This window comes from Aquila chrysaetos, chromosome 3 (assembly GCF_900496995.4).
Source record: "Aquila chrysaetos chrysaetos chromosome 3, bAquChr1.4, whole genome shotgun sequence".
Lineage (NCBI taxonomy): Eukaryota > Metazoa > Chordata > Aves > Accipitriformes > Accipitridae > Aquila > Aquila chrysaetos.
Genome location: NC_044006.1, coordinates 66,989,304 through 67,014,937, shown reverse-complemented (window position 1 = coordinate 67,014,937; position 25,634 = coordinate 66,989,304). Strand labels below are relative to the sequence as shown.

The following is a 25,634-nucleotide window of genomic DNA, read 5'->3' as shown; positions in this document are numbered from 1 at the left end:
GTATCACCAGACATACACTAGTTCAGCTTCAGCTTCTGGAGCTGTGGATGGAAATTACTGAGTAAAGTCCTACGATCTCTGGCTGGAGAAATTCAGTCTAGATCATCAGGAAATCATCCCTGTTGGCCTTAAAAATCTATGGGTTGTAATTACAAAATTATTCTGAATAATGATATAATAGTGCTTAGAACATATATTGCTTTCCATTTTAATATCCTACCCTGAGCTTTAATTACCCTTTCGCAAAGTTGTGCCAGCTGGATACCTTTTATTGCCATTTTACAGATATGGAAATAGAAATGACCAGAGTAAGGTGAGTTGCTCAAGGCTAGCTAGAGAAGTACCAGCAAAGTCATGGTTAGGATTGAATTGTTTGTCACTCTTATGCAGCTGTCTTCAGATAAGACTCTAAGAAACTTCCTAGGAGTCTAAGGACTTTCAAAAGTCCCACAGAGATCTTAACTGGACCTGGAGTTGCCTGAAAAGCTTTATAAAACTCAGCTCATGAGCTTTGCCTGTGACTCCCACTCAGTGGAAGCATAAATTAGACCAAATTAGATCCAAGTGGGTGTAGTTTTTGCCCACAGGGATTTTTCCCAACTATGTTTTGATCTGTTCCACCCAAAATATGTGTTGCAATTAGGCACATATCTCTAGCAGGGTATGGGATGTTGGGGGTGGAACTGGGGCAGCCATTGCCAGGGGCAGGAGGTCTCTTTGTGCCTGCTTCAGGGGACCTTGGAGAAGCTCAGGCATTATTATTCCCTGGGCTGGACAAATTCGGGGACAAACAGCTTTTCTTGGTGAAATTTTCTACTACTATTCTGAAAGCTCCTCAGCCACGGCCTTTTGCTGAGTAATGTAGCCTTTTTATGACATCTGAACATTGCGTCCAAATGCAGTGTTTTACAAAGCTGCAAAACCCATAACAAAGCAGAATCAATAAATACAGTGCAATTCCCTTTGGCGATTCAAGCATTCTGTTAAAATTAGGATCTGATTATGGCTGTGGAAACCTGTTTTCCTGAATCCTAACAAACACATTTTGCTTTACAGGAAAGCTTTTCAAAGCTGTGGCCAATGCTGGCTTTGAGCAATCCATAGTTTCCAGCATATTCTTTCTCTTTTCTCAGACAGACGCACACTGCGCTGACACATCCTGAAACAACAAAACCCAAATAAGCAAAAGCAACCAAGAAAATCACAAGGAGAGAGAAATGGGGCATTTTCAATGCATTGTCAAAGCCAAAGATTTTTCTCATGGTGTATCAATTCTGACAAAGTTTTATAGCAGAGACTGAAGAAAGGGAGCTCTCCAGCTCAGCTGATAGTGAATTCACTGGAGCTCTGATCCAGGACTTGGGAAATACAGGTTCAAATTCTTCTTTGAGTCTAAGTGGCCTTGAATGAAAAACCTCACCCTGAACTAGGCATGGAAGGAAATGAAGTAGGGTTTTTTTCCTACCCATTATTAGTGTGCTGCTGACCAGGAGACATGAAAAATATAGGATGTGATCCCACTTTAACACAATTATTTTATTTCAAAAATTTGCCTGACTGGTTTTGATTGCTTTCCAGCCAGTCAGTACTTTGAGACTTGAAAGTTGTCCATGAAGTGAAGCGGTCATTCACTAGTCAGCTTTAGCAAAACTCCACTGAAAACCTAACTACCCAGCCTGGCAGAGATTAATAACAAAATATGAAGCAATAGCAAACTTTCACAGGTTGATTAATTGGCACTGAAAGCTTTAGGACTTCCAACATAGCCAAACAAGAGCCTCTTTCAGAGGTGCATTCTGGGGTCAAGCATAATAGCAGCAATAAAACCACGAGTACTTTCACAATCTCACCACACTTTCTAAGCCTGGACATCACTAGTTTCTCTGTCAGGTTTAGGGGCTAGAGCTGACCCTAGGGATTGGCAAAAGGTTTAGCATGGCAGGCTGTGTAGGGCATCAGGCCTCTTCTTTGGATTACCAAAAGCGATGGGATTTCCAGCAGCCAGAACACCCGGGCCATGTATTCTCAGACCCTCTGGCACTGCTGCTGTGTCTGAGCAATGGGTCCACCTGAGCATGGAGATGCAACAGCTGCTGCTTCTACAGCTTTTCCCTCAGGTGGTGTCAGAAGGGCTGCAAGGTTCACAGCAAAGGGCTTGGGCCAGTCCCTGCCTCTGCTCCTTCTGGTTCCCCTGACATGAGTCTTTCTTCTTCTCTCTCCTCCACTCTCTCCCTCCCCTGCAGCCCTTGAGGAGCAGAGAGTGAGTAGGAGATGCCGGCGGAGGAAAAGCTTCTTGCAGCACTGGAGATGGGTCAAACCAGTGCCTGCAGGTCCTGTGTGGGTGCTGTGCATCGGAAGAAGGAGAGGAACGCCACTCATCCCAAAGCTTTCCAGAGTCTCCCCACCCCTCACAGGCCTTATGTTGCTGTTTCTTGCTCACTCCCCCCATCAAAGCTGAACATCACAGATCCCCTCCCCCGCCAAATTTTCCCATCCTCACCATGGCCGTCCTGTCCCAGGGTCCCACTGATCCCTCTCAGCCACACTTCTTTCTCCTGAAGTCCCTTTGCCCACCTTCCCCAGAGGAAGGGTCCCCCACAGTCCCAGCATGGGCTTACATTGGATGTTGGGGAGAAATCTTTGAACTGGCTACACGCAGCACCACCTCCACACCTGGGAAGCCCTGAGCTAAATCAGAGCACTGCTCAGACCTGCAGTGCTCGGGGGGGGGCAGAGCAAAACTACACCTGGGCTGGGCTCTGCTCTCATCTTTGCCCATCCCAGCCAGGAGCACACTTCACTTCTGCTCCCAGCTACAGGTGAGAGGTGTAAGTGATGGAGAGAATTAACCAGAGGGGACAGTCGTGTGACCATGCTTTCCCTACCAAGTTAACTTAAGTGAAAGCAGCCAGACTCTGAAACAGCATTTCAGCAGCCTGGGAGGATGGACTTAGAAAACAGGGCAATTACATAGAAAACCAATGACTGCTAACAGTGCTGAGCAGGGATGTAAGTTCCTTGACAGACCAGCTTTTAGTTAACTGTAGAAAGTCTTTGCATTTCTTCTGTATTTACTTTGGTAAATTGAGGCTGTGTCAATGGCACAAGAAGGAAGGGGCCATCGCTTCAACAGGACTTGATCTCAAAGGAGGCTGACAAAGGGTGCTGTGCTCACACCCTGAACCCAAACCTTTTGGATCCATCCTAGTCCAGTCTTAGTGAAACGAAAGGACAATTTCCCCTCACCTTCTTTAATAACCAGTTCCCTAGCCCCTGAAGTAATCCAACAGCCTCATGCTGCATCTGCAATTTCTGCAGCATCCTTTACATGACAAAGCAATCTGGGCTGACCACAATAATTCATCCAGTGCTAGGATTATTTCTCCCAAGGCAGTGTTCAGTGCTACAGCCTACAGTGTTGCATGCATTTTTTTTCTTTCGTGTTACTTCTGGGCATGGTTCTCTATGATAATTTTGTTCTGAGGCCCCCCCAAGGTATTGTTCTGCTCAGTCATATGAAAAATAGGAAAAAAATGCACCTTCATCCCAGTTCCACAGACAGGCCATTCATCAGCATAAAATCAAATTTACAACCTAGGAGTAGGCTGCTCCATGCACTGACTAGCTACGAATTTCCAAAATGGTCTCCCAAGCTGCAGCAGGCCAGCAGCCACAACAGGGTGATATGATATCTAGAGGCACTTGTACAATGGAAACAAATAATAGTGTCCAAGCCCAAGGGATGGCCTGTGGTTACCCTCCATTTTTGTAACAGGGGCACTATATCCATCTGTTAGGACCTGCATTTTCTTGTAGTTACAGATATCTAATTTCTTTTTAGATCACTGAGTTATTTAGATGCTTCTTGAAATGCTTCCCCCCCCTTATCGTCTACTCACAAGAGCAGAATTTGTCCATTTAAACAAAACATGGGATTGGCAGGAAGGCAGAGATTTCTTCCCCTTGCACATCCAATAACATTCACCAGACCCAATGCTTTTGGGAGGGATTTTAGCCCAGCTGGCACCATAAGCATCCTCTTTGTATTTGGATCCTGCTACCTGCTTGCTGGACCCTGAATGCAGAGCTCTGCGGTGGAGTGTCCTGACAGTTGCAGGGGATCATTTGTGTCCATCTTTTGGCCTTAGATGGCCTCTGTTTGAAGTTGGCCCTCTCCAGCCACTCTGCTCAGGATAGGACTTCCAGGGACTGCTGATACTATCTGGGTCAGCCGCATCTGAACACAGACTGCTGAGTCGTGGTGTGAGCAGGGCAACCCTTCGAGGCAGCCTGAGATTTGGAGGTTAACTGAGAACATTTTGTCTGAGAATGGGATGTAAAATCCAGCAGCCAGAGTCACAGGCAGGGAAAGCACAGAGTGAAAGCACATTTGAAGTCGAGAGTGCAAACTTGTCTTTCTGGGTACTGTTCAGTTCCCCAACTTCTCTGAAAACTGCAGTGCGCACGTCCCCATCACATCACCTACCAAGGCAATGATTCAGCTCACGTGGTTGCAAGTGGATCCTGTTTAGATGAGAGCTCTGTCAAATGTGTGTGCATGAGAGCTTCAGCACAGCTGTAGGTTAATAGACAAGCAGGAGGAAGACCCCATGTGGAGCAGATGCAATGGTGTGTTTCAGACCTAAAGGGAGCGGGGGATAAAACAGGAGCTGGGCTATCAAGGAGTCAATGGTACAAGGCAATACAGCATGTTAGCAAGAGATAGAAAAACAACCCAGGGGAGAAGAATAGAGACAAGCCCTGGGGCAGATTCTGTTTGTCTCTGGCAATCTATATAGTAAAAAAAGAGAGAGTGCATCTCTAGTGGAAAGATGGACAATGAGGTAAAATTCTGCCAGGGAAGGAGGAGTGGAGAAGTGGAGGATTTATTAGCTCAATTTTTTAAGCAATTCATTTTGCTTTTCAAGAGTCTCTTAAAAAAAAAGCCAATGTGTCAAGAAGCCCTAAATTAGCTAGGAAGGCACTTTAGCAAATCAAGGGCTTGATTATTCTGTGGTTTGCCCTAGATTCAGGAGAAGGTGTAAAATATGCAACAAATATTACAGGGCTAGCTGCCCCCATGGCTGCAGCTCCACCTCATGAGCTAGAGTGTGTGTGCTGTAATGGAAAACATAGAATCATAGAATCATAGAATAGTTTGGGTTGGAGGGGACCTTTATAGGTCATCTAGTCCAACCCCCTGCAGTGAGCAGGGACATCTTCAACTAGATCAGGTTGCTCAGAGCCCCATCCAACCTGAACTTGAGTGTTTCCAGGGATGGGGCATCTACAGCCTCTCTGGGCAACCTGTTCCAGTGTTTCGGCACCCTCATTGTAAAAAATTTCTTCCTTACATTTAGTCTGAATCTACCCTCTTTTAGTTTAAAACCATTACCCCTTCTATTGCAACAGGCCCTGCTAAAAAGTCTACCCCCATCTTTCTTATAAGCCCCTTTAAGTACTGAAAGGCTGCAATAAGGTGTCCCCAGAGCCTTCTCTTCTCCAGGCTGAACAACCCCAACTCTCTCAGCCTGTCTTCATAGGAGAGGCATTCCATCCCTCTGACCATTTTTGTGGCCCTCCTCTGGATCCACTCCAACAGGTCCATGTCTTTCCTGTGCTGAGGACTCCAGAACTGGACCTACTGAGTACTCCATGTAGGTTTTCACCAGAGCGGAGTGGAGCATCAGCCCCCTTGAAACCTCCAGGAAACCCATGTTAACTTGTGCTGCAATACTGCCCTCAGGAGAAGTCAGAAATCCAGGTATACCTTGCTTGGATGTACATAGAGGGAGAAGGTACAGAAAAGGAGACGTTGTCTTAGGCTCCCGACCTAAAGCACTGAACTGAAGCAGGAGCAGAAGCTGAGTGTGTGAAGGAGCAATTAGAGAGTGGTAAGGACACCGGGAACATGCTGCCTCTTCACCATATAGCTGTGCTACAACCTTGTGGGTGACCTTGGAGACTGGCTAGAGAGAAGGAGCCAGGACAAACCCATAAAAATGCTCACAACTGTCTGAAACCCCTCTGGCATTTCCCAGCCTCCTATTCCTGCAACACCACCGACCCTGGCTGGTCTCCTCTCCCGCTGTCGCCCGTTCCTGCGCCTCTCCCCTCAGCAGCCTCCCCTGGTCTCTTGGATTGTACAGCCTCCCCCAAAGATTCAACTTCACTTGAATCCCCCTGTAAGCTCTTCCAGCCTCCTGACCTCCACGCACCAAAAAGGAGTTAGAAAACCCTCCATGCTGAGAGCAGTCCTGGTCCAGCTGGATTTTGCCTCTCTTTTAGAGCTGCCTAAGGTTGTATCAACAAACAAGTCAGCTCACCTCTGATCCAAGAAGGGCATTATTGCAAATCAAAGTGGGATTTTATCTTTTTGTCCCAAACCTCTTAGTTTCCTGCATGAACGTGGCGTGGGTGTGGGCTCTCTGGACCTCTCCTCTGCATTGCAGCTGTTCACACTAACCATGGTAGGGTCAGATTTGTACACATGCCACTAACTTGATGCCCTGCACTACCCAGTAGGAAGTAAACGGGGTTTCAAGTGCATGCTAGCTTATCTCCTCCCTTACCAGAACAAAGCTCATAAGAAGGAAATGTGAGACCTCCCTGAGGGTGCTGGGAAGACACGGTGGATAATAGGAAATTTTTGGAAAGAGATTTGAGAAGTGGATTTTACTCACTCCCTATATTGATAAAGGCTTATCATATTCCTTCGCAAAACCAGAAACCACATGGCGAGACACTGTTTTTAAATGTTAATGCATCTTTAGAGAATAATCAGTAACGTTTGATGGCTTGCACTAGCTCTAGGAGAGGCTTCTTTGTTGTTTAAGAAATGAAACAGCATTCATCTGGAGTTTCTCGTCATTACTGGATGAAAGAAAGGTTATTTCTTTAGTAAAAAAAAAAAAAAAAAGAAAAGAGAAGATCTGAATGATAAACATTATAAAATGCTTATCTTCCCAGATGTCTCTGGGATAATGTGAGCTAAAAGGAAATGCTTATATCACTGAAGGACAGCTTTTGGCAACATGTTTTTTTTACACAGTGCTAAATTATTTTAAGAGCACAGGACAAAGGTAGAGGGATCTGCTTAAAAGAGTGAATTACAAACCAGATGTACTGCCCCTTCAAGTCCCACTACTGAATCGCTGTGTAACCTTGGGTAAGCCACACAGCCCTTTCTGCCTCAGCATCAGGACACTAATCGGTGTAATAACCAACATGAAAAGTATTTTTGTGACTTCCTACAAGTTTACTGTATGTGTCAGGTGTTGCGTGATTATGTATTTTCAAACACAGCTTCCTGTATGTACTGTTATCCAAAGAAGCATTCCCTCATTAGCTGGTGGATTCATGTGCTTTTTGAAGCAACCCAGGAGCCAAGTGCGGTTCACCTCCAGGGCTGGGTTCAGCTGCATATCAGTAGGCAGCACTGGCTGTCAGCTGCCCAAAGCACCCGCTTCCTTATGCATGAAAGAGCAGAATCCATCCTGGACAGCTTTCGGTTGTTCTCAAGAATGGACCAAATTTTAAAAATAATTACAGATTTTGGTGCTTCTGTTTCTGATGTCAAGTAAGGGGTGCCCCAGGAATCCTGCCTTCTGGAAAACATGAGGGCCTTTAACAAAATATAAAGCCTTTTTAGATATCTCTTGATACACACATAAAGGGGGATGCCAAAAATCACTATTCATTTTTGATATTCATAGGCACTTTTTTATTTTTAATTTTGTTTTTAAGATGATGCTATGTCTCCTCATTTTGTTACCTCATCAGGAATTTGTCAATTTGCTGTTTGCCTTTTAAACATTTACTTGCTTTTCTTCATTTTATAAACCCTGCTGACAGAATGTAGAAATCATGTCAGGTAAGGAAGGGTATTTCCTTCCTGAATAGGTGCATTCTGCTTTCTCACCCCAGCAAGCTGCTCTTTCACAGATGACAAAAAGATTCCAGTCTGGGGAGAATAATACCTAATCGTTAATAAATAACTTGTACAAATAAGAACCAGGAGTGAAAACTACTCTCTGATGGATTTGCCTGTGAGGAAGTTAGGTTGTTGTGTGACCTTGGATGATTAATTTTACATTACTGTGTCTATGCTTTCTCCTCCATCCATTCTTGTGTCTTGCCTGCTTCACATTCAAGGTAGTCAGGGCAAGGACTATTTCTAATTATATATATGTACATTTAGCAGCCAGCACTATGGGTATTACAGCACTGTAAAATGCATGTATGAGAAGCAATACCTAGGGACAGAGATAAGAGTGCACCTTGTGCATCGTGCATTTGATCATGGGATGACAGACACGTGTGATAACAAGCCGTGGACCTCTCAAGTCCCCTGTCCTTTGTTGGGGGCATTCCCTGTGGCTCGGCAGGGGCAAAGCTGGTGCAGTGGGAACACAACAAGGACGTGCCTCTGTGATGGCAGGGCAATGACAGGGACATGCATGTTTGGAGGGGTGACAAGATCAGAGTGCTGGGTCATGTGCTGGAGACGGGATGTCTTTTCATGGACAACAAGCTCTGCAGGTCTGTTGGTGGCACACACTGCCTCAAGACCTGATTTGTCTACCTCACTTGCAAGATCACCTCTAGAAGAGAAATCCCTGGAAAATCATGTTTCTGCTTAAATGCCATAGGTATGGGCCCAGGGACTCCAAGGCTGGCCTGGTAGACTCCCTCTAGCCCATCTGCCAAGCAGTGACCATGCAGTTGATTTAACATAGGCAGGATGGCCTGGGAAGGATCCTTTCCAGAAGGGTCTGGACATTATTCACTGCAAGGGCAGGTGATATCTGGAGAGAGTCTGACCTTCAACCAACGCTACAGATGTGCGATATCATATCATATCATATCATCTCTCTAATTCAGACTCCAGCCGCTGCAGCCTGGACAGCTCAGGTTTAGTGTAAATGCAGCCCTTCAACCCATATGTACTGCCTGAACCCTGAGAAAAGTCTATGCATCCCCAGCTAGAGTCCTGATCCTCTGGTCCAGCCCATGACCTGGCTTCAGGGATCTCTTTGATCATGGGGACCCTTCCCAAGGCATTTATTTACTGTTGGGGTTGCATTTCCTAGCAGGAAATGCAGGCTACTGGGGACATATTCCCTAGCAAAGCCACTGAGCCTCAGGCACGCAGAGCAGCCTCCCACTGCCTTGCCCAGCTCTAATTTTCCCTGCACACCTTTGTCTAGTACATGGGACCAAGCACCAGTTGCACAGACACACACACGTCACACAGCCCGTAATGTTTCTGCTCTCAAGAGAATCATTTTCTGCAAGCAAACAAAGAAAGGACTGATCTTAAAAAAAAAAAAAAAAAAAAAAGAAAAGAAAAAACCCACGCAAAGGGGAAAAAGGAGAGGGAAATTTTTTTTTCTTACAGTCAGTTGTGATTTCATAGGGGGAGTTGAGGCGTGCATCTCCGCAGGGTGAAGTGCTCACGTACAGATGGAACAGGATGTTCTCCCGCAGCCTGTAGCCTCCCTCTTTTAATCGCACGAAGATTGATCGCTCCCAGTCTTCTCGCCGTTTGCTATGATCACAAAAGAGGTTCCAGGTCATTTGTTACATGCCAAATCAGAAACATTTCTGCTCTTTCTCTCTCTGTTTTTCTCCCTCTGTTTGTTTGTTTTTATTAGCACCTGGCATCATATATTTTGCCTAGTGACAAGAGAAAAACAATAAGCTTCTCCAAGTGAAGAAATGTGTGAAGGGGGTCAAAACTGTCAAAGTGCTTTTGGCTTGCTTACCTAGAATATATTCTAATGATAAAACGTGTGGATTTTTGAAGGGTAACTCTCCTTCTTCACATGCACAGATGCATAAACACATTGATTTTAAAGAGGTTCTGGTGCATGAAAGAAGGAAAAGTTCTCTTAGGCTCTCATGTGAGCAAATCGGCTCTGCTCATCACAATGCCTAGGCACGTGTTTAAATCCCATTAACATCACTGCAACCAAGATGTGCATTTATATGCTCCACTGAAAAGGTCCTCTAATGAAGCACCAGGATTTTACGACCCCTGCCAACCCTCCCGGCTCCCCAGGCGTTGCTTTTCTTCCCCCTTCAACCAGAGCCACCTAGGAGTGCTCCATCTAAGCCAGCAGTGTCCTCTTGGTCACTTGGCATTTTTGGAAATCAGAAGCCATCCTGAGAGGCGAGGACAAAACTTGTGCAGGCTTTTCTCAGCTGAGTTGAAAGAGATACTTATTAAGACGAAGCTTTTATCTTCGCAGTGGTTCAGCAGCTAGATGGGGACACAGCACACATATTCCATTAGCAACAGCTGCCCGGGAGGCCAAACCCTCCCAGTCCTGCCGTTTGCAGCAATAGCTCGCATTAAGGCTGTGCTGCTGTGCGGCTCCTCAGATGATTTACATTTGGGAAGATATGGGTGAATTCTCTGACAGGCAGCTGCCTCTAATAAGTACATTTGGGTGATGGTCATGATTATAATTTTGAAGGTGAAAATGTGATTAGTGAAATTGTAATGAGACTCCTTTCCGTCTGATGCCCTGGTCCTCCCCTCAGAAACTCAAGGGTCTTTTTTCAGGAATATCTCTGAGCAGGAAGGCACCTGCAAGTAATGATTTTCCTAGGAGGCTCTTAATAAGCCAGAATCCTACCCATTTAATTCACTATAGGACAGCCCATTAACCAAGGCGATTTCTGCTGGTTTCTCTGCCTCCTGTTAGTGTAAACAGGGCTGCTTTCTACTCAGCCTCGGAGCAAGTCCTTGGCTTTAATCCAAGCTGCCTCTGCCTGTTTTCTCCCGGTGCAGCCTCTGTGCTATAGAAGCTGTTTGGCTGTCACTCTTCCATGGTTTGGGTGTTTTGTCATTTTTTGATGCCGGGATGCGTTTGCTGTCAGGAGGAATTTACAGGCACATTAGCTCGCCTGTCAGGGACAGGGAGCCACACCAGCTGCTGAGCCGGGGCTGCCACATGCAGCTCCTTCATTTTCTGCTGGCTGTGGTGGAATTTCCCAACTGCACTAATTATATTATCGCCCTGATACAAGCCTCTGAAATAATAAAATACCTGTAAGTCCTGCTGCTTGGACATTAGAGCAATTGCAGTTAGTTTTAAATAATTCACTGCAAAATCAGCTGGGAGAATACAAAGCTGTGCAGTCCTAATGTCTGCTATTATTATGTTAAACCTCACCGGAGTGGGGGGCAGCTTGCAGTACTTAGAAACAGTTGCTATGTAGGGTTGGAGCAGTCATTCTTTGGGCTGGATTTCAGGAGTTCACAGTAATCAGCACCCATCCTGGTTTTACTGGTTATTGTTTTTCACTGATTAACCTTGCCCTCTTCCCTCTCCCTGAGTACCAAGAAGGGTCTGCGGCCAGTGTGGCTGATGGGTTGGGTGATAGACAGCTGCTCTAAAAATAGATGGCAGGGCTGGAGGGCAAAGCGGCTTGACTCTTCCTCCAGGAGGATGAGATCCTCCGTACCACATATGGTCCTGACCTGCCTTTGGGATGGTTTTCTGGGGGCTGAACTCAAACATGAGATTCATTCTCCTGCACAGTGGCTGAACAGGTTAATAACGCAACTCTGAGAGTATTGCTATAAAAGAGTTTGGGATGCAATACCGTCTGCTGTGTCTTAGCAGAGATTCTTGTGCATGGGATGCTTGGGGAATTTCAAAGCCCAGGGGGACCCAGGGACCTTGCAAAAACGGTCCACGTGGAGCATGAGATGCACTTCTGCAAAGTGACTTCACCCCCAGCACCTGTACAGTTCTGCCTTCCCTCTGAGGTTGTCGTTTTGGGCTGTGAGTGGGAGAATGAGTCTGCAGCAGCAGTCCTTTGCAATGCCACTTTGGACAGCCACGCACACCTGCACAAAGCAATGAAGAGAGAAGCCCACAGTGAGCCCACAAATGTCATTCATTCCGGGGGTGGCACTAAAGGGTCATTTCCACATGCTGGCTGTGGCTAAAAGAGCAGAATTTGTCCCTAAACCTTTGCCTGTTATGAATTTCCGTGGGAGAGTTAGGATTTGAGGCTGATTCAAGAAGAACATTTAAGAATGTGCTTAATTCTAATCTTGTGCTTAAGTAAGTTCATTGTTTAGCATAACACATGCATATGTTTTGAGCTGACTTCAAGATTTAAGCACGTACTTATGGTTTAAGATATGCAAAGTGTTTTGCTGAAACAAGTCCTCACCCTCTAAAAGAGAAGCAGAGGAGCTGTTTTTAGCACGTAAACATCCATACGGGAAATCTCTAGTACTACCCGCAACAGCACGGCATCCTAGAGAAACTAATAGCAGGCTTAAAAGGGACAGAGCTGTGTCCATTAAGAGGCTAGTAGGACAAAAATAAGAAATATTAGGTGTATAACAAGCAGCTGGTTTTCCTGGCGAAAACTGCTGGACTGGATGAAGACTATTCCTTGCTTTTTATGTATAAACTAAACAGTTGTTTGCATCTGACTCACTGGAAGAACTTAGCTTCTGGTAAAATCATTGCTCCAGCACCTGCAGGTGCTGCAAGACTGCTATGGTACTGGTTTATTTTAAGAATAAGGTATTAGTTTTGTTTTCTTTAAAAAAGAAGAGTTGGATTTTCTTTTCTTCCCTATTGGTCAGTTGGTATAAATAATCCCACTGAAACCCATATAAATTTTACTGCCATCATTGCAAGAGATTCAGACTGTGGTATTTGTGTACTTTTTGATGGCAATTTTTAGAAAAAGCTTCTCAAAAGGTCTTTCTTGTCCTTCTTTTGTACATCAGAAAATTTATGTCTTACTTTTCATCTTTTTTGTGAAAGTCTTGAGGACTGGAGGATTATGGTTGTCATAAAAATGAAATCTGGGAGGGGTAAGGATTTTAATCAGACTGGTTAGAAGCTGTCAGGTTTTAGTTGTGCTTTTGGCTTTTATTTAACTCAAGCTCTAGACAATGAACTGTTGAAAGAAAGTTTCCTTTTGAAGTATTTGTCACTCTTGCTTCTTAGCAAGTGTAAAGTTCCCATTCTGGAACTCTCTTTCCCAATAAAAGTTGGGAAAGCCACACCTCTAACATTTAGCAATATGAAGAGAAGGAAAAAAAAAAAGTAATTTACATAAAGCTGCAACTTTGGCTTGTGGATGGGACTGCTCTACAGTTCAAATATCTGAAGAAGTCACCCTATGCCCTCTTTATAGGAATGGGAAAAAATTTGCCCCAGTACATGGCAATTCATCTCACCTACAATAGATACTTGAATAAGTCTGTTGAGTCCCACCCCAGAGATGCCCATCTCTCTCCAGTGGTGATAAGAGGAGCCTTGGGGATCTAGTTCACACTCAACTGACTAACTTTTAGACAACTCAAGTACAGTGTCAAGAAGTATATTCAACTCAGTGACTCCATCTCTCCTGGCCATTAATTCTCTATCCTGGCCCTCACTTTCTCCAGCCTCCTTGTCCCTGCTCTTTGAAGCCTTTCGTGCTACACTCAGGCAAGTACGTGTTTTGCTTTCACTGAGGTCAATGGCAGCATTTGTAAACTCTGGAGAAGTGGTTCCTTTTCAAGGACAGCATCATATAGAAAAATGTCTTGCGCTGGAAATTCCTGAAGTTTGAAATCCAGCTGTGGAGATCAATTTGAGCAGGTAGGCTTGGTGGGAGGAAGATTTGTGGAAAATAGGGAATACTCTCCACAGAACAAACTTGCGGGTTCCATAGGGAGGGATGGAAAATTTAAGCTCTTTGAGGCAAGAACTATGCTTTCATTCTTTTTTGGGGTTAGGGAACCATTTTTTGGTCTCAGTTCATATAGGAATTTGTACAACAGGTTCCTGGCCTGGAAGAGGAATTTAATTTAGGCTAGGTAAGTGCAAATGCATAACAATGCAGAAGCCACATTTGTGTTTCCCCCAAGCTTGAGGAGCTGGTGTGCAGAGAGTCCCAGTGGAGCTGAGTTAACATGTCTGTCCTAATACCTCTGTCCTTTTAGCTATGCGGTAGCACCATGTGATTTCTCTGCCTGTGGGAGTTGTCTCTCTTTTTCTAGAGAAAAAGGGGTAAATATGACTTCAATGTGCAGAAAATGCATTTTTCATTTCATTTTGAACACCCCCCGTTTTCTCGCTTGTCAAAGCTCCGGATGATGGCATAAAACTGAATGTAGCAATAAATACTAGAATTGAAGAATATATTATAGCACACAGTTTTACTTCCCCGTGGACTTTAAGGAAGCAAAATCTGATTTGACAATATCTCCAGCTCTATCTTTCAAAGGTGCTTAGCCTTGACAATTTTGGTTCAGCTTTTTATCGTGTGTGCTGGTCAGAGAAGCAGTGGCGCCTGCTCTTGGCTGAACAGAGAGTGATTTGAAGTTATTGTGAACAGAGTTTGTGCTGCACTGAGGATTCTCTTAACAAAAGACTGTTGACATTGATCCAAATAAAATAATAATATGACTGAACATGTTAGGGAGGTGGATCGATACAATAGTTTAAGATACAGTAGTAGCACTTGTTTCCCAAGAGACCGTAGCACGAAGCAAGTACTAGGGCTGCTACACTGATGAAAACATAATAATTTAATGTAAACTTGAAAGCAATTCAGATTGAAATAGAGAGAATATTGGTTTTGATTAAACCCTTCAGGGTTCTTGTCCCCCTTTGTTAGCCAAGCTCATCTACTCAATATACTCTCTTGTCTTCAACTCCAGTGTGAAGTGAAAATAACCATTATTCTTATTATTGTTGCTTCGGTGCAACAGTATCATAGGTGCTCACAAGAACACACAATCCTGCTCAGATTAATCCTTGTGTCTGTGACCTGATGCAAAACCTTCTGAAGTCAAAGAGAGTTTTTGCACAGAGGTTAATGCCCTTCTGATAAAGTCACATGAAAATGCAAGCAAGAATGGAGGGTGGAAGAATGACCTATAGATAAGGGGGATTTTGTTTGTTTTCTGTCCTTGCTTCCTTCATTCCTTGGCTCCTTCCATGTAATAAATGCCACCTCAGCTTCACTTGTGCTCAATTTTCATAGGATCATAAGATAATTCAGGCTGGAAAGGACCTCAGGTCTCTAGCCCAACCTCCTGCTCCAAGCAGTTTGCCAGGTTGCTCAGCGCTTTATTCACTCAGGTTTTGAAAACCTCCAAGACAGGAGGGAGACTGCACAACCTTGCCAGGTGACCTGTTCCACTGCCTGCCTATTCCCATGCGGACAGTTTGTCCTAATATTCAGACTAAGCTTCTCTTGTTTCAGTGTGTGCCTGTTGTCTGTCATCTTCCCACTGTGCACCCTGGTAAAGATGCCAGCTCCATTGTATTGTTGACATATGTTCTGCTGGGTCTGCCATCCCATCTCCAGGCTGACCAGGCCCAGCTCCCTCAGCCTCTCCACACAGGCCAAGTGCTCTGGCCCCTCAGCATCCAGGTGGCCTTTGCTGAACCTGCTTCCGATGGTTGATATCTTTTCTGTAGTGGGGGACCCAAAACTGCGCATGGTATTGTAGATGTGGTCTAATGAGTGCTGAGTAGTAGGGGATGATCAGTCCCTTGAGTGACTCTTCCTGCAGCCCAGGATCCTGTTGACCCTCTTTGCTGCCAGGCACACAGCTATCTCATGTTCAGCTTGCTGTCTGCCTATGAACCCTCACCGTTTTCAGCGGAGCCGCTCCCCAGCTGGTAAGGGTCCAGCCTGTGTTGCTGCAGGTCATTCTTTCCTCCTCGGCGAGAGACTTTCCATTTGTCCTTGTTGAGTTTTCTGTCAAAGTTTCTGCTGGCCCTGTCCTCCAGCTTGCCTGGATGACAGCCCAGCCCTCAGGCATATCGACTGGTCCTCCCCACAATATGGTGTCCTCTGCAAATCTTATAACCAATCACTACATAGCATTTTCCAGATTATTGATAGACATGATTAGCGAGGTCCCAGGATAGACCTCTGGGGTACCTCACTTATTACCAGCTTCCAGGCAATGTATGACCCATTAACCATTTAAATGGTAACAAGGTGGGTTTGGCTGAAGACAGTAACAATAATTCCTCTGTAATGATTCTACATGCTATAACATTTTAAAACATCGTAAAGAAGGAGTGAGTGAGAGCATCTTGCACTTTGGCACAAAGTTTACTGTACTGTTAACACTCATTGGTTCTCTAGTGAGTCAATGAAGGAATTAACGATCAATAAATCACTTCCTCGAGATATTTCAGCAGCAGCAAGGAAGACAGGAAAATGGCTGCAGTGAGCAAAATGACCCCCTTCCACTCTCTGGCCAGCGAATAATGCTAATAAGCCCGCACGTAAAGATTTGTACAAAATCATCAGGCTTCATAAAACCCAACTTTATGAGTCATATCTAATAGCTACTGAAGGAAAATCAGCTGAAGTAAAGGAGCTTATGACCCAACACTCTAGACTATATAACTCTCATTTTTTTCTGTGCAGTGTATTGGTCCTTCATCAGCTAAAGACTTGGAAACAACAACATAAAGAAACAAGTAGTTCAAATGTCTGGAGGATGGATCTCTTCCACTGAAGGCTGTATAACATTGCCCAAGCATCAACAGAATTCAGTTACCTTAAGTGTAGTTCCAGCTGTGAGTAGAGGAAGTGAACAAATGCCCTTCTTGCCACAATTTCTGCATGGCAGTCGTTGACCGCAAGCCCTTGGTCATTAATGTATTCCCCATTTATACATTTGGTACCTGACGACAGCACTATAACCTGAGCTTGCCTGATGTCCAAACCTGTAGGAAGAAAAACAAAAGAGTTGTGAAATTGACGGGGGTGAGTATGATATCATGATTGTTAAAGTTCTCACAGCTCACACTTTGATGTGGCAGCCCAGACAGGCCTAATGGGATGCTTGTTAAGGTGATGATATGGCCTTTGGAACATGCAGGAATCTCACATCTCTGTTATTAGAATAATAAGGGCTCTATTTCAGTCTCGCTGCTAATTCCAAGATAAAAGCTTGCCACGAAGTTTACTTGTTAAATCAATAACTACATCATAGGAGAGCATATGCTGTAGGGAGGTAATAAAGATCTCCTGCAGTGCTGATAAATGGCCAGGTTTTTATGAGCTGTTGAAGACATTTTCTGGTGGGAACACACACTCCCTGTAATGTTAGGTTTCATTGCTGTTGCACTGTAAGTACTAAATAAAATGCAAGTAACACTTCTGGAGCTGCTGTTTAAAAATCTCAGAGAAAAAACAGATCTGACTTTCAGTTCAGTTTCCTTTCCTTTTCTCCAAGAGCAGCTACATTGGTGCCTTTTCCACTGTGGTTTCAGGGACTGAGCATTCATCACTGAGACCAGCTTTGTTCCTCCATTGCCCCTCCAGATAATGGTGATGGCAATTGAAAGACATGCCTTTCTTGGTCCAGACAGACACTTTCTAGGATCAAATCCTGATTTCTTTGGAGTCAGTGGCAAAATGCTCACAGACTTCAACAGGACCTGAGTTTCGCTCTAAAATGTAGCTTATTTAGCCCTGCGGACAATTTCAAAGAAGAGTTAAGAATGAACTGAGCCCAAACTGAAATAATCTATTGAACAGCATATTTCAGGATGCATCTCTCTGAATACCAAAGAACAAAGGAGCAGCTCTTGGGAAAAAGGACTTTTCTGGCTGATGGGTCCTTCCTCTAGATGTGACAAAGTAGCATAAGAGTGTTGGACTGTGTTTGACAGCTGTACACGACTGTGTGTAGGCAAACACATGTACAGTATAGCAAGTCAGACTGCTGGGGTTAGCATGGTTGTGCCCAGGTATTGTCACCTGAGATGCCCACGGTGTCCTGCCTAACCTCTGACTGCTGTCCAGGAGGTTCTGCACCCTCCTCACACATCTCACATGGAAATCCATAAAGTGACTCAGTGGAAATGGATGCCTGTGTTTAGGCAACTTAAGCCCTCAAAGTCTGATGAGTCAGTGACGAAGACAGGCCTGAGGCTACAAGTACCTACAAGGGGAATGGAAACAATCTTACCATGGGCCATTGTGATGCTGTTTCTATGATGTTACTTTAGCTGTAGAAAAGCTTTAGGAATTATAGAGTCAGCAATATTATTTTTTTCTTGTGATGAAGCCTATTTAGTGGCAGAAAAAACAAAAAATTGCAGAGATTTTTTGGGTTAGAAGCACCATGGTTGGGGCCATGTTCTCTCATAAGATCCACTGGTGTGATATGAGAAAACAGCTGAATGGAGAAAGGAAACTATATTTTAAGCATGAAGGGCTGGTGCTGCCAGTGATGTCCCAGTTAGTAAATAGGACCAATAATACTTGATAATCTCCACACAGCGCTGGGACTAGTGGTAGATGACAGGCTATAGCACTGTTGCTATTCTTAATGTATATAATAGCAAATGATACCAAAATTATCTCATTCCTATATCAATATGATAGCTACATCAGTAGTTTAGTGGTATTGTGGCATTGCAGCATTGTGACATTTGTATGAGAGGTGTAAGTATCATGAAAAGTTAAGTTAATCACACCTGACCCCCTGGTTCTGACAGTCTCATACAGAAGTTGCTATAGGTGCAGTGACAAAGTATACATCACTATATGTTTGTGCTGGAAGTTTAATCTCTATTTATTACTATAAATGTGGCCCCAAAAAAGTGTTTGGGAGTATTTATTTAAAAAAAAAAAAAAAAAAAAAAAAGGTGGCAATCTAGAAAACCTGAGAAGTGAAGATGGAAGCACATGGGAGAATGCAGTGGAGAAATTAAATTACAAAGTGTTTGTGTTTATTCCAGTTTTATTACCAGATAAAAAGTTGAGGTGGACAAATGGCTCCTTCCCTACAAAGAAAGGTGTTTATAGTCTGTACATTAAGGTTGCTTTGATGTCACTTTGCTTTAAGGTCATTACTTTCATGAGAAAAATAATAGGTACCTTAGATCAGACACATGTCCATCTAGTTAACTGTGTCTTTCACGTGGACTAACACCAAACAGTGCATGAGGCACTGCCCGCAACAGGGGTGTTTGAGTCCCACTCATCATCTCAAAAAGTAGTGTATACTTTCCTGAAGAGTATAGAGTATTTTCCTTGGTTGGAAGGTCCCTGATAAGAATCAGCTATTTTTTGGTTCTGTTTTATTTATTTACCAATGTAGACAGAATCTTATTTTCCTCAGCACAGCAGAAGTACACCAGGAGGCAATTTCCTTCTTCAGAAGCCCATCAGCCTCTCTGCCTGCACCTGAGGACCTCCATCAATATTCCTTCTCAGGGCAGTGAGACTGCTTCCTTCACCTTACATTATCATACCCCTAATGTGCCTCCCCATCTCCCCCTTCACCTTGCAGTCAAAGCACTACACCGCAAATACAGAGCAGACCATCTGGGGAAGCCGTCCTGCTCTCCTGCTCTCCAGGAGCTATACCTTACTCACCCCTCCCAATCAGTCCAGTGCACAGTGTGATGCCTTTTATTATTTCAAACATTTTATCCATAAATAAGCTTAACTCTTTCTCTCTTCTAGTATGAATGTAAGATGATGAACGCATTCAGGATTTTCTGTGAGGTCTGGATTTATTCACAAATAAAACACAAAGGCACCCAACACCTATTGATGTAGCAAGAATATGAATCCCTCTAATGTTGTTTGCTATCACAATGTCCACCCACACAGTAATAGCAAGTGTGCTTGGGGTGTTCTTTTTTTGGGTGAATTAACTCCTTATGTTGGCTTTCAGTGATATGGAGCCCAAGTAGGTAGTCACGTGTGGACACAGCCTCGGGTGTCTTCCAGTCCTGGCGAGGTGCACGTGTTTGCAGAACATCACTGAGATGTTGCCTGGGGCTGGAGGAAATGGTGTCCAAGAATTTGCAGAACCAGTCTGAGTGTTAAACATTAAAAATCTCCATGTATTTTCCATTTGCAATGACAGAAAATAAAACATGTTCCTTCATGCTCAGAAATACCCAAGAGTTATGTCTCACTACTATGGCACTCAGAAACACAGGTGTACATGACTTATGCATTAGCTCTGAAATATTTACACCTCACTGGGGAGCCAAATGGGGAAAGTGATCTGTGACCAATGTAGCACCATTCAATGCTGCATGTGAGGGCACCCAGCATGATGAGAAATACTTCCAACAACCTGACAGTTGCTCGATGTGTTCAGGAGCACATATGCTAACAGATTGCCCTCTTGCATGCCTTGTTTTGTACATACATAGGGTTGGAGGTTTATCCCCTCTGAAATGCTTGATATTATTTCCAGTGAACATAGGAGGAATTTGTCTCTCAGAGTAAGACACATGATGCCTAGTTGATGAAGGCAAATTTTAACATTGACTGATCACATTGGCATTTTAGGCAGCATTTCTAACTCTTGAGCCTAGGTACTTGCTTCAGTGATTCAGAATTAATAGGCACTTCTGTACATTCATCTATTTTGCATAAAAAACAGTCATTACTAACTCTTGTTATTAATGTTTACTTCCTATTTTATTTTGCCTGCAAAATACTTCAAATTTCTCAAGTGATTTCTATTTACAAATGTCAAGCTACCTCTTAAACATTGATTAATTTAACCTGAGACATGTGGCAGATCTAGACCGAGCACATTGTGCCTAGGAAAGCTATAGCGTTGGGTGTGGCAAAATCCTGAACTAGCACTAACCTGGCAACACCAGCCATATGCCACCTTCCCTGCTTCGGGGTGTACGGCAGGGCATGATCCTAGAAGAGGATTGCTCTTGGCAAGACCCATGTTCTTACCGAGGGGAGCCAATCTCAGATGAAAGACCCAGGAATCTAGCTGTGTTCAGGTCATTTGACAAACAAGAAGAAATGGGCTACATTATTATGACCTTAATTCCTGACCCACTGATTGTCAGAGTTCATGAGGCATTTCTTTCCCTCGCCGCCTTCTGCGAAGTAATGTTTGAGGAGACATTAGGTTAAAAGTAACTAGTGAATGATTTATAACAGGCACCTGCATTAGGTTCCTATTATTTGCCTAAAGACTCCTAATAGTTTTCAATTTGAAAAGGAAATGGAGCAGGGGAAAGGAAATTGGGGAGCTGTGTCAGCATACTGGCTGGGTCCCAGCTAACGCCGTGTTGATGGGGACAGCTGGGAGAGCGGGAAGGGAAATAAAAGTTTTTATTTTCAAAAATTCTGCTGATCAATTAGTTGCATTATAGAACAAAAATGGACCCCTAAATGACACACCGTCTTTGATCACAGATTCAGTCTAATGATCTGGTGAGGTAATGAGTATCTCTGGTGCTCTGCTGAAAGCCTGAGCCCTGCCCTGGGGTCTCGTCGGCAGGGTCTTCTCCCACCGCCAGGCAGGGGGGACCTCCACTCTGCTAACGTTCATGCTTGCTGTGTCAGTGATACTCCAGACTTGCACGTCATAGCCGAGCCGTTGAAAAGCAAATGGGTTTTATTATAAGCCATTTTCAGTTTGCTGACACCGGCGGTGGGATTCATTTCAGCTATTCTGGATAACTGGAGTTTAGATGTCTGTAGCTGAGCTAATCGCTGTAGGGTGTCTTTATAGTCAAAGGAGAGGAACTTTCCTGGGAGGTGATTCACCTGGCCTATTTTAGATATTTGCTTTTTGATAGTCTGCATTACACCCTAGTATTGCCGGCTTCTCTTTATGAACTCTGAAGACCTGTAGACACCCAGCAGAAGTATAGTTTTCTACAATGTAGAAAGATGCCTGTAGTAAGATTTCTCTTATTACAAGTAACGAAATACCATGTGCTAATCAAAACTCCCCAAATCTTAAGATGGCAAGGAGAGCAAATGTAGTGCCTTTTAAATTTTTTTTCCCTGATTTTTAAACTTTCTGAGGTAATTTTTAAAGTTTTTTTCCCACAACAATTAAGTATAATTGTTTGTATTAATGTTAATATATTCATGGATGGTCATATTGCCTTGAGCTGGGCTATTACACACATAAAGCAAACAATGCTGTCTTCCTTACATGATCTCTAAAAACATAAGTCCTGCAGCGACAGGGCTTGCAATAGAAATGATTCAGAAAGATGCTGACAGAAGAGACAGTAAGCAAGAAAAAATCTGAAGGTTTTCTCAGGAGATAAGTTGGATATGGAGAACTGGCTGACATCTTACGGACTACAGTTATGAGCTGTGCTTTTAAGTCAGCCATGGCCATAAATGCAAACTGTCTACACCCATCTGCTTCGTGACACAGCTCTACCAATAAAACCAGAGAGTTTTGGCTAGTCTAATCAATGTTTCTACTGACTTTAATAGAGTTACTCTCACTTCTAGTGTGCTATGATCATTAAGACCTTCCATAATACAGAATTTGTAGCCCTGCATATTTATGTGTTGGAAAAGGAAAATCAAAATCACTAGGTAATTGCAAGAGGTGTTGACTTTTACATGCAATCAGAAAACTGAATCACACTGGCTGTATATGGAGAACTTCTGTGAAATTCAGTTAGCTTAATTCACATCGAACAGGATGGAGTTTGCAACTGCTAATGCCAGCATACAACTGGGATCACACTTTGGCTTCTCAGCAGCTGGCGCAACACGTAGAGAAACACCAGTCAGTATCGTCTATTTCGCTGCATGTTTTAGACCCTGCTAGCGGTAATGAAATCTATCTTCTTTTTCAACATGACACCATGAAGACAACTCACTGCTTGGAATATATTCATTTTAAATTAGAAAAAATAATCAGAAAAATCAGGTTTCATTAATTAAAAAAACAAAACAACCTCTTTTATTGGGTTGGAGACAACTGACACAAAGTCCTATGCTGTAAAGAGGAAAACCAGAAATAATGATAGTGTAACATCAACCCTTGTGAATAATTCATGGGGTACAATTTCATGTTATTTTAAATGGTGCCGCTTCTTTCTCTGATAAGCAATAATTTTATGCTCTTTCTTTACCTTTTTTAATAAATCAGTCAAAAGGACTGTCTATTGTTATCTGCAAAAAAGTGCATTTGGAATAATTTTCAAGGCAGCTTAATAGAGCTCTGATCACAGAGGAGTTGTTTTTTGTTTGTTTGTTTTTTTTTTTTCTAAATACCCTCTACTCGTAGCTGAATAAGTTCAGGTTTCCATTTCAGGTTTGTTTAGGGAAGGAAAATTTCTTGATGCTACATAACACTGACAAGTCCCACATTATTTTCTGTTATCTTCTTCCCTGGCAGCTCTACTACATCCTTAGAATGGCTTTAATTTTGTAATAAGAGATAGTAAGACATGAAAGGGCCGTGACGCTGGAAAAGCTGCCTGCGGGCACAGCCGTGGGCACGGTCCTGCACCCCACTGTCCCAAGGCAGGTCCTTGAGCCTGCGCAGAGCTCTGCGGGGGACTGCACTGCCAGGCTGCGGGCTGCGCTTGCCACCCTGGGAATGGGCAATGTCCCACGCAAAATACTTCTGCAAAAGAGGCAAAGAGCTCTCCTCCCTGAAAAAAAGCAGGAAAAGGACATGTCTCTCTGAAAAGGAGTTGAAACCTTGTCCCTGTTTGTTAATGCTTGCGTGGGGGTAGGTCTACGCTTAGAAGTGAGGGATGTGTTTACCCAGGTACATCAGTCCATTTGGCCTGTAACTTGGTGATGCACCTACAGCCCCCTCTGAAGTTTCAAGAGGAGTGAAATCAAGATGCATGTGTGAGGTGGGAGCTGAAAACCGAGGGACTGGTGTGTGTGGCATGGAGTACCGTACCCTTCAGGTTCAATGTAGAATATGCACTCCTGTCACACTGCTGTTCCCAGCTCTGCATGGAGAACAAAACCACGCTCGTGGCTCAAAAAAAAAAAAAAGAATATGTAGCCATAAGAGAAGAATTGTGTACAGCAGGCATGATTAACAGTATGCATACAGTTATTAACGGTATGCATTTATCTGCCAGCAATAAAGACTCTGCTCAATGTTTTCTCTCCATTTTCTACAGTACCAGTGATGGTGATTGCGATCATTTCAGCGACAAACGGGAGCCTGGGACTTCAGTGAGCACCCTGGCTGTGTCCCATAGCTTGCAATTGGTTGTCCCGAGGAGCAGCCCTGAGATGGATGGGAGCGGATGGTGTGAAGAAGTGGCTGACGAAAAAACTGGGAAGGAAGAAGCATGTTAAGGGCTTATGAAATGTAATAGGAGAAGTCTGAACAAAAGGTAAATACATAGCTAGGAAACATTAGGAATAAAGAAGTTGCTAGCAGTGAGGTTAAAGGTATTTGGGGGTAGAAATGGAAAGTAGTCTTTGAAATGCTGGAGTTGTGCAGGGATTTCTTTTCCTGACGTCAAACTGTGGGTTCTGTGAAAGTGAATATATTGTATTTCTGTGGAAAGAGAGGGTGTAGAAGGAGCCTCTGAGAGCCTCGTATTTTCTTCCTTTATTAATGTGTTGGGTAATCCTGCCTCTGACTGCGCCGCTTCGAGAAGGCTATTCTCTGCAGTGCTCTTCATCTTCGTCAGTGAATGAGCAGGGACAGAGGCGCAGTCCTCTCTGCCCCGATCTCTGATCCCTCTGTGCTGGAACCAAGAGCCAGGGTATTGTCTGAGAGCAGCCATGGCTCTCCTTTCACAGCCAGGCACAGTAAACTTCCCCCAATACCATGGGGTGTTTCTTTGTGAACAAATTCCAAATTCAGTTCCTCCGGAAGAAAAATCCCTTTCTGTCACAAACCAGTTTTGAACTGCTCGATCACGTTGTCAGATGCCTGAAAAAGGACTCTTGCACTAATCCATTTTGCAAGATGTTCCTATGCAGGTCTTACCAGTAAGTCTCATTCACAAAGAGAATTTCCCAGCCCAGAAAAGAATGGAGAGGAGGCTGCCAGAGTGGAGGCGAATCAGAAAACAGGGGCAAAACTGCGGAGGGCTGCAGAGGAGAGTGACCCAACAGGAAAGAGTACAAAAATGAAAAATATAAACCTTTGGTAAGCGAGACCTATGAATGTGGTATAAATGCTTCCAAGTATCTGAAGGGTGCAAACCCCAAGGAGAAAGGTGGGTACTAAATTTGGAGCAGTACAACTAAGGACCTGGGATGACATCACAGAAAATAAAAGTCAGGCTGAATAACTGGTGAGAATTATTAACAATGAGATCCATTAGACTAGAATGGTCTCCCAAGGTAGTGTTGAAAGCCCCATTGCTAATTGATTCATTTAAACCTAGACCGGAAAAAGCACTCGGGAATGCACCGCGGGGAACAATCTTGCGCTTGCAGGGAAATGGACTGGATGACTTAGTGGTCTTTCCCAGTTCTAATTTCTATGGTCCATTTCTCTCCTCCCCTTAGTGGATGGAAAGGATGAAATCCCATCAGCTTTGCTTCTGAGGAGTGTGGAAGGAGACAGTGCTGTTCTTGCAAGTACCAGTGCCCTTTGCCTTCCCTTCCTTTCCTGAAAGTGGGCTTTGGAAATCTGGAGGGGAAGGAGGGACAGTCAGCCCAGGCCCCCGCACGCTTCATCCCCATACCAAATCCATGAGGATTTTTTTGAAGCGAAATTGGTAGTGGCAGAATCAATGGTATTTGAGGGTCCTTTCCTTTCATGTGAGTTTGAACACTGTTTTCCTCCACAGAAACAGAGCTGTGTAGGGGATTACAGGTAATTCTTAATTTTAAAACAGGACTGAACTGCACTTTGCCTGCCAGGTCCTGAGTGCAGATAT

At 43.9% G+C, this 25,634-nt stretch overlaps 1 protein-coding gene across 1 annotated transcript in view; it reads right to left on the bottom strand.

The window, feature by feature from the left end:
* Positions 1-25,634, bottom strand: part of ADARB2 (adenosine deaminase RNA specific B2 (inactive)) — a 325,303-nt gene that overhangs the window by 32,235 nt on the left and 267,434 nt on the right. Inside the window, exons 5-6 of the mRNA XM_030010080.2 lie at positions 16,559-16,727; positions 9,399-9,550 (exon numbers count right to left, since the gene is read on the bottom strand). Of these exons, the coding sequence (XP_029865940.1) occupies positions 9,399-9,550; positions 16,559-16,727 (321 nt within the window). The remainder of the gene's footprint in view (positions 1-9,398; positions 9,551-16,558; positions 16,728-25,634) is intronic.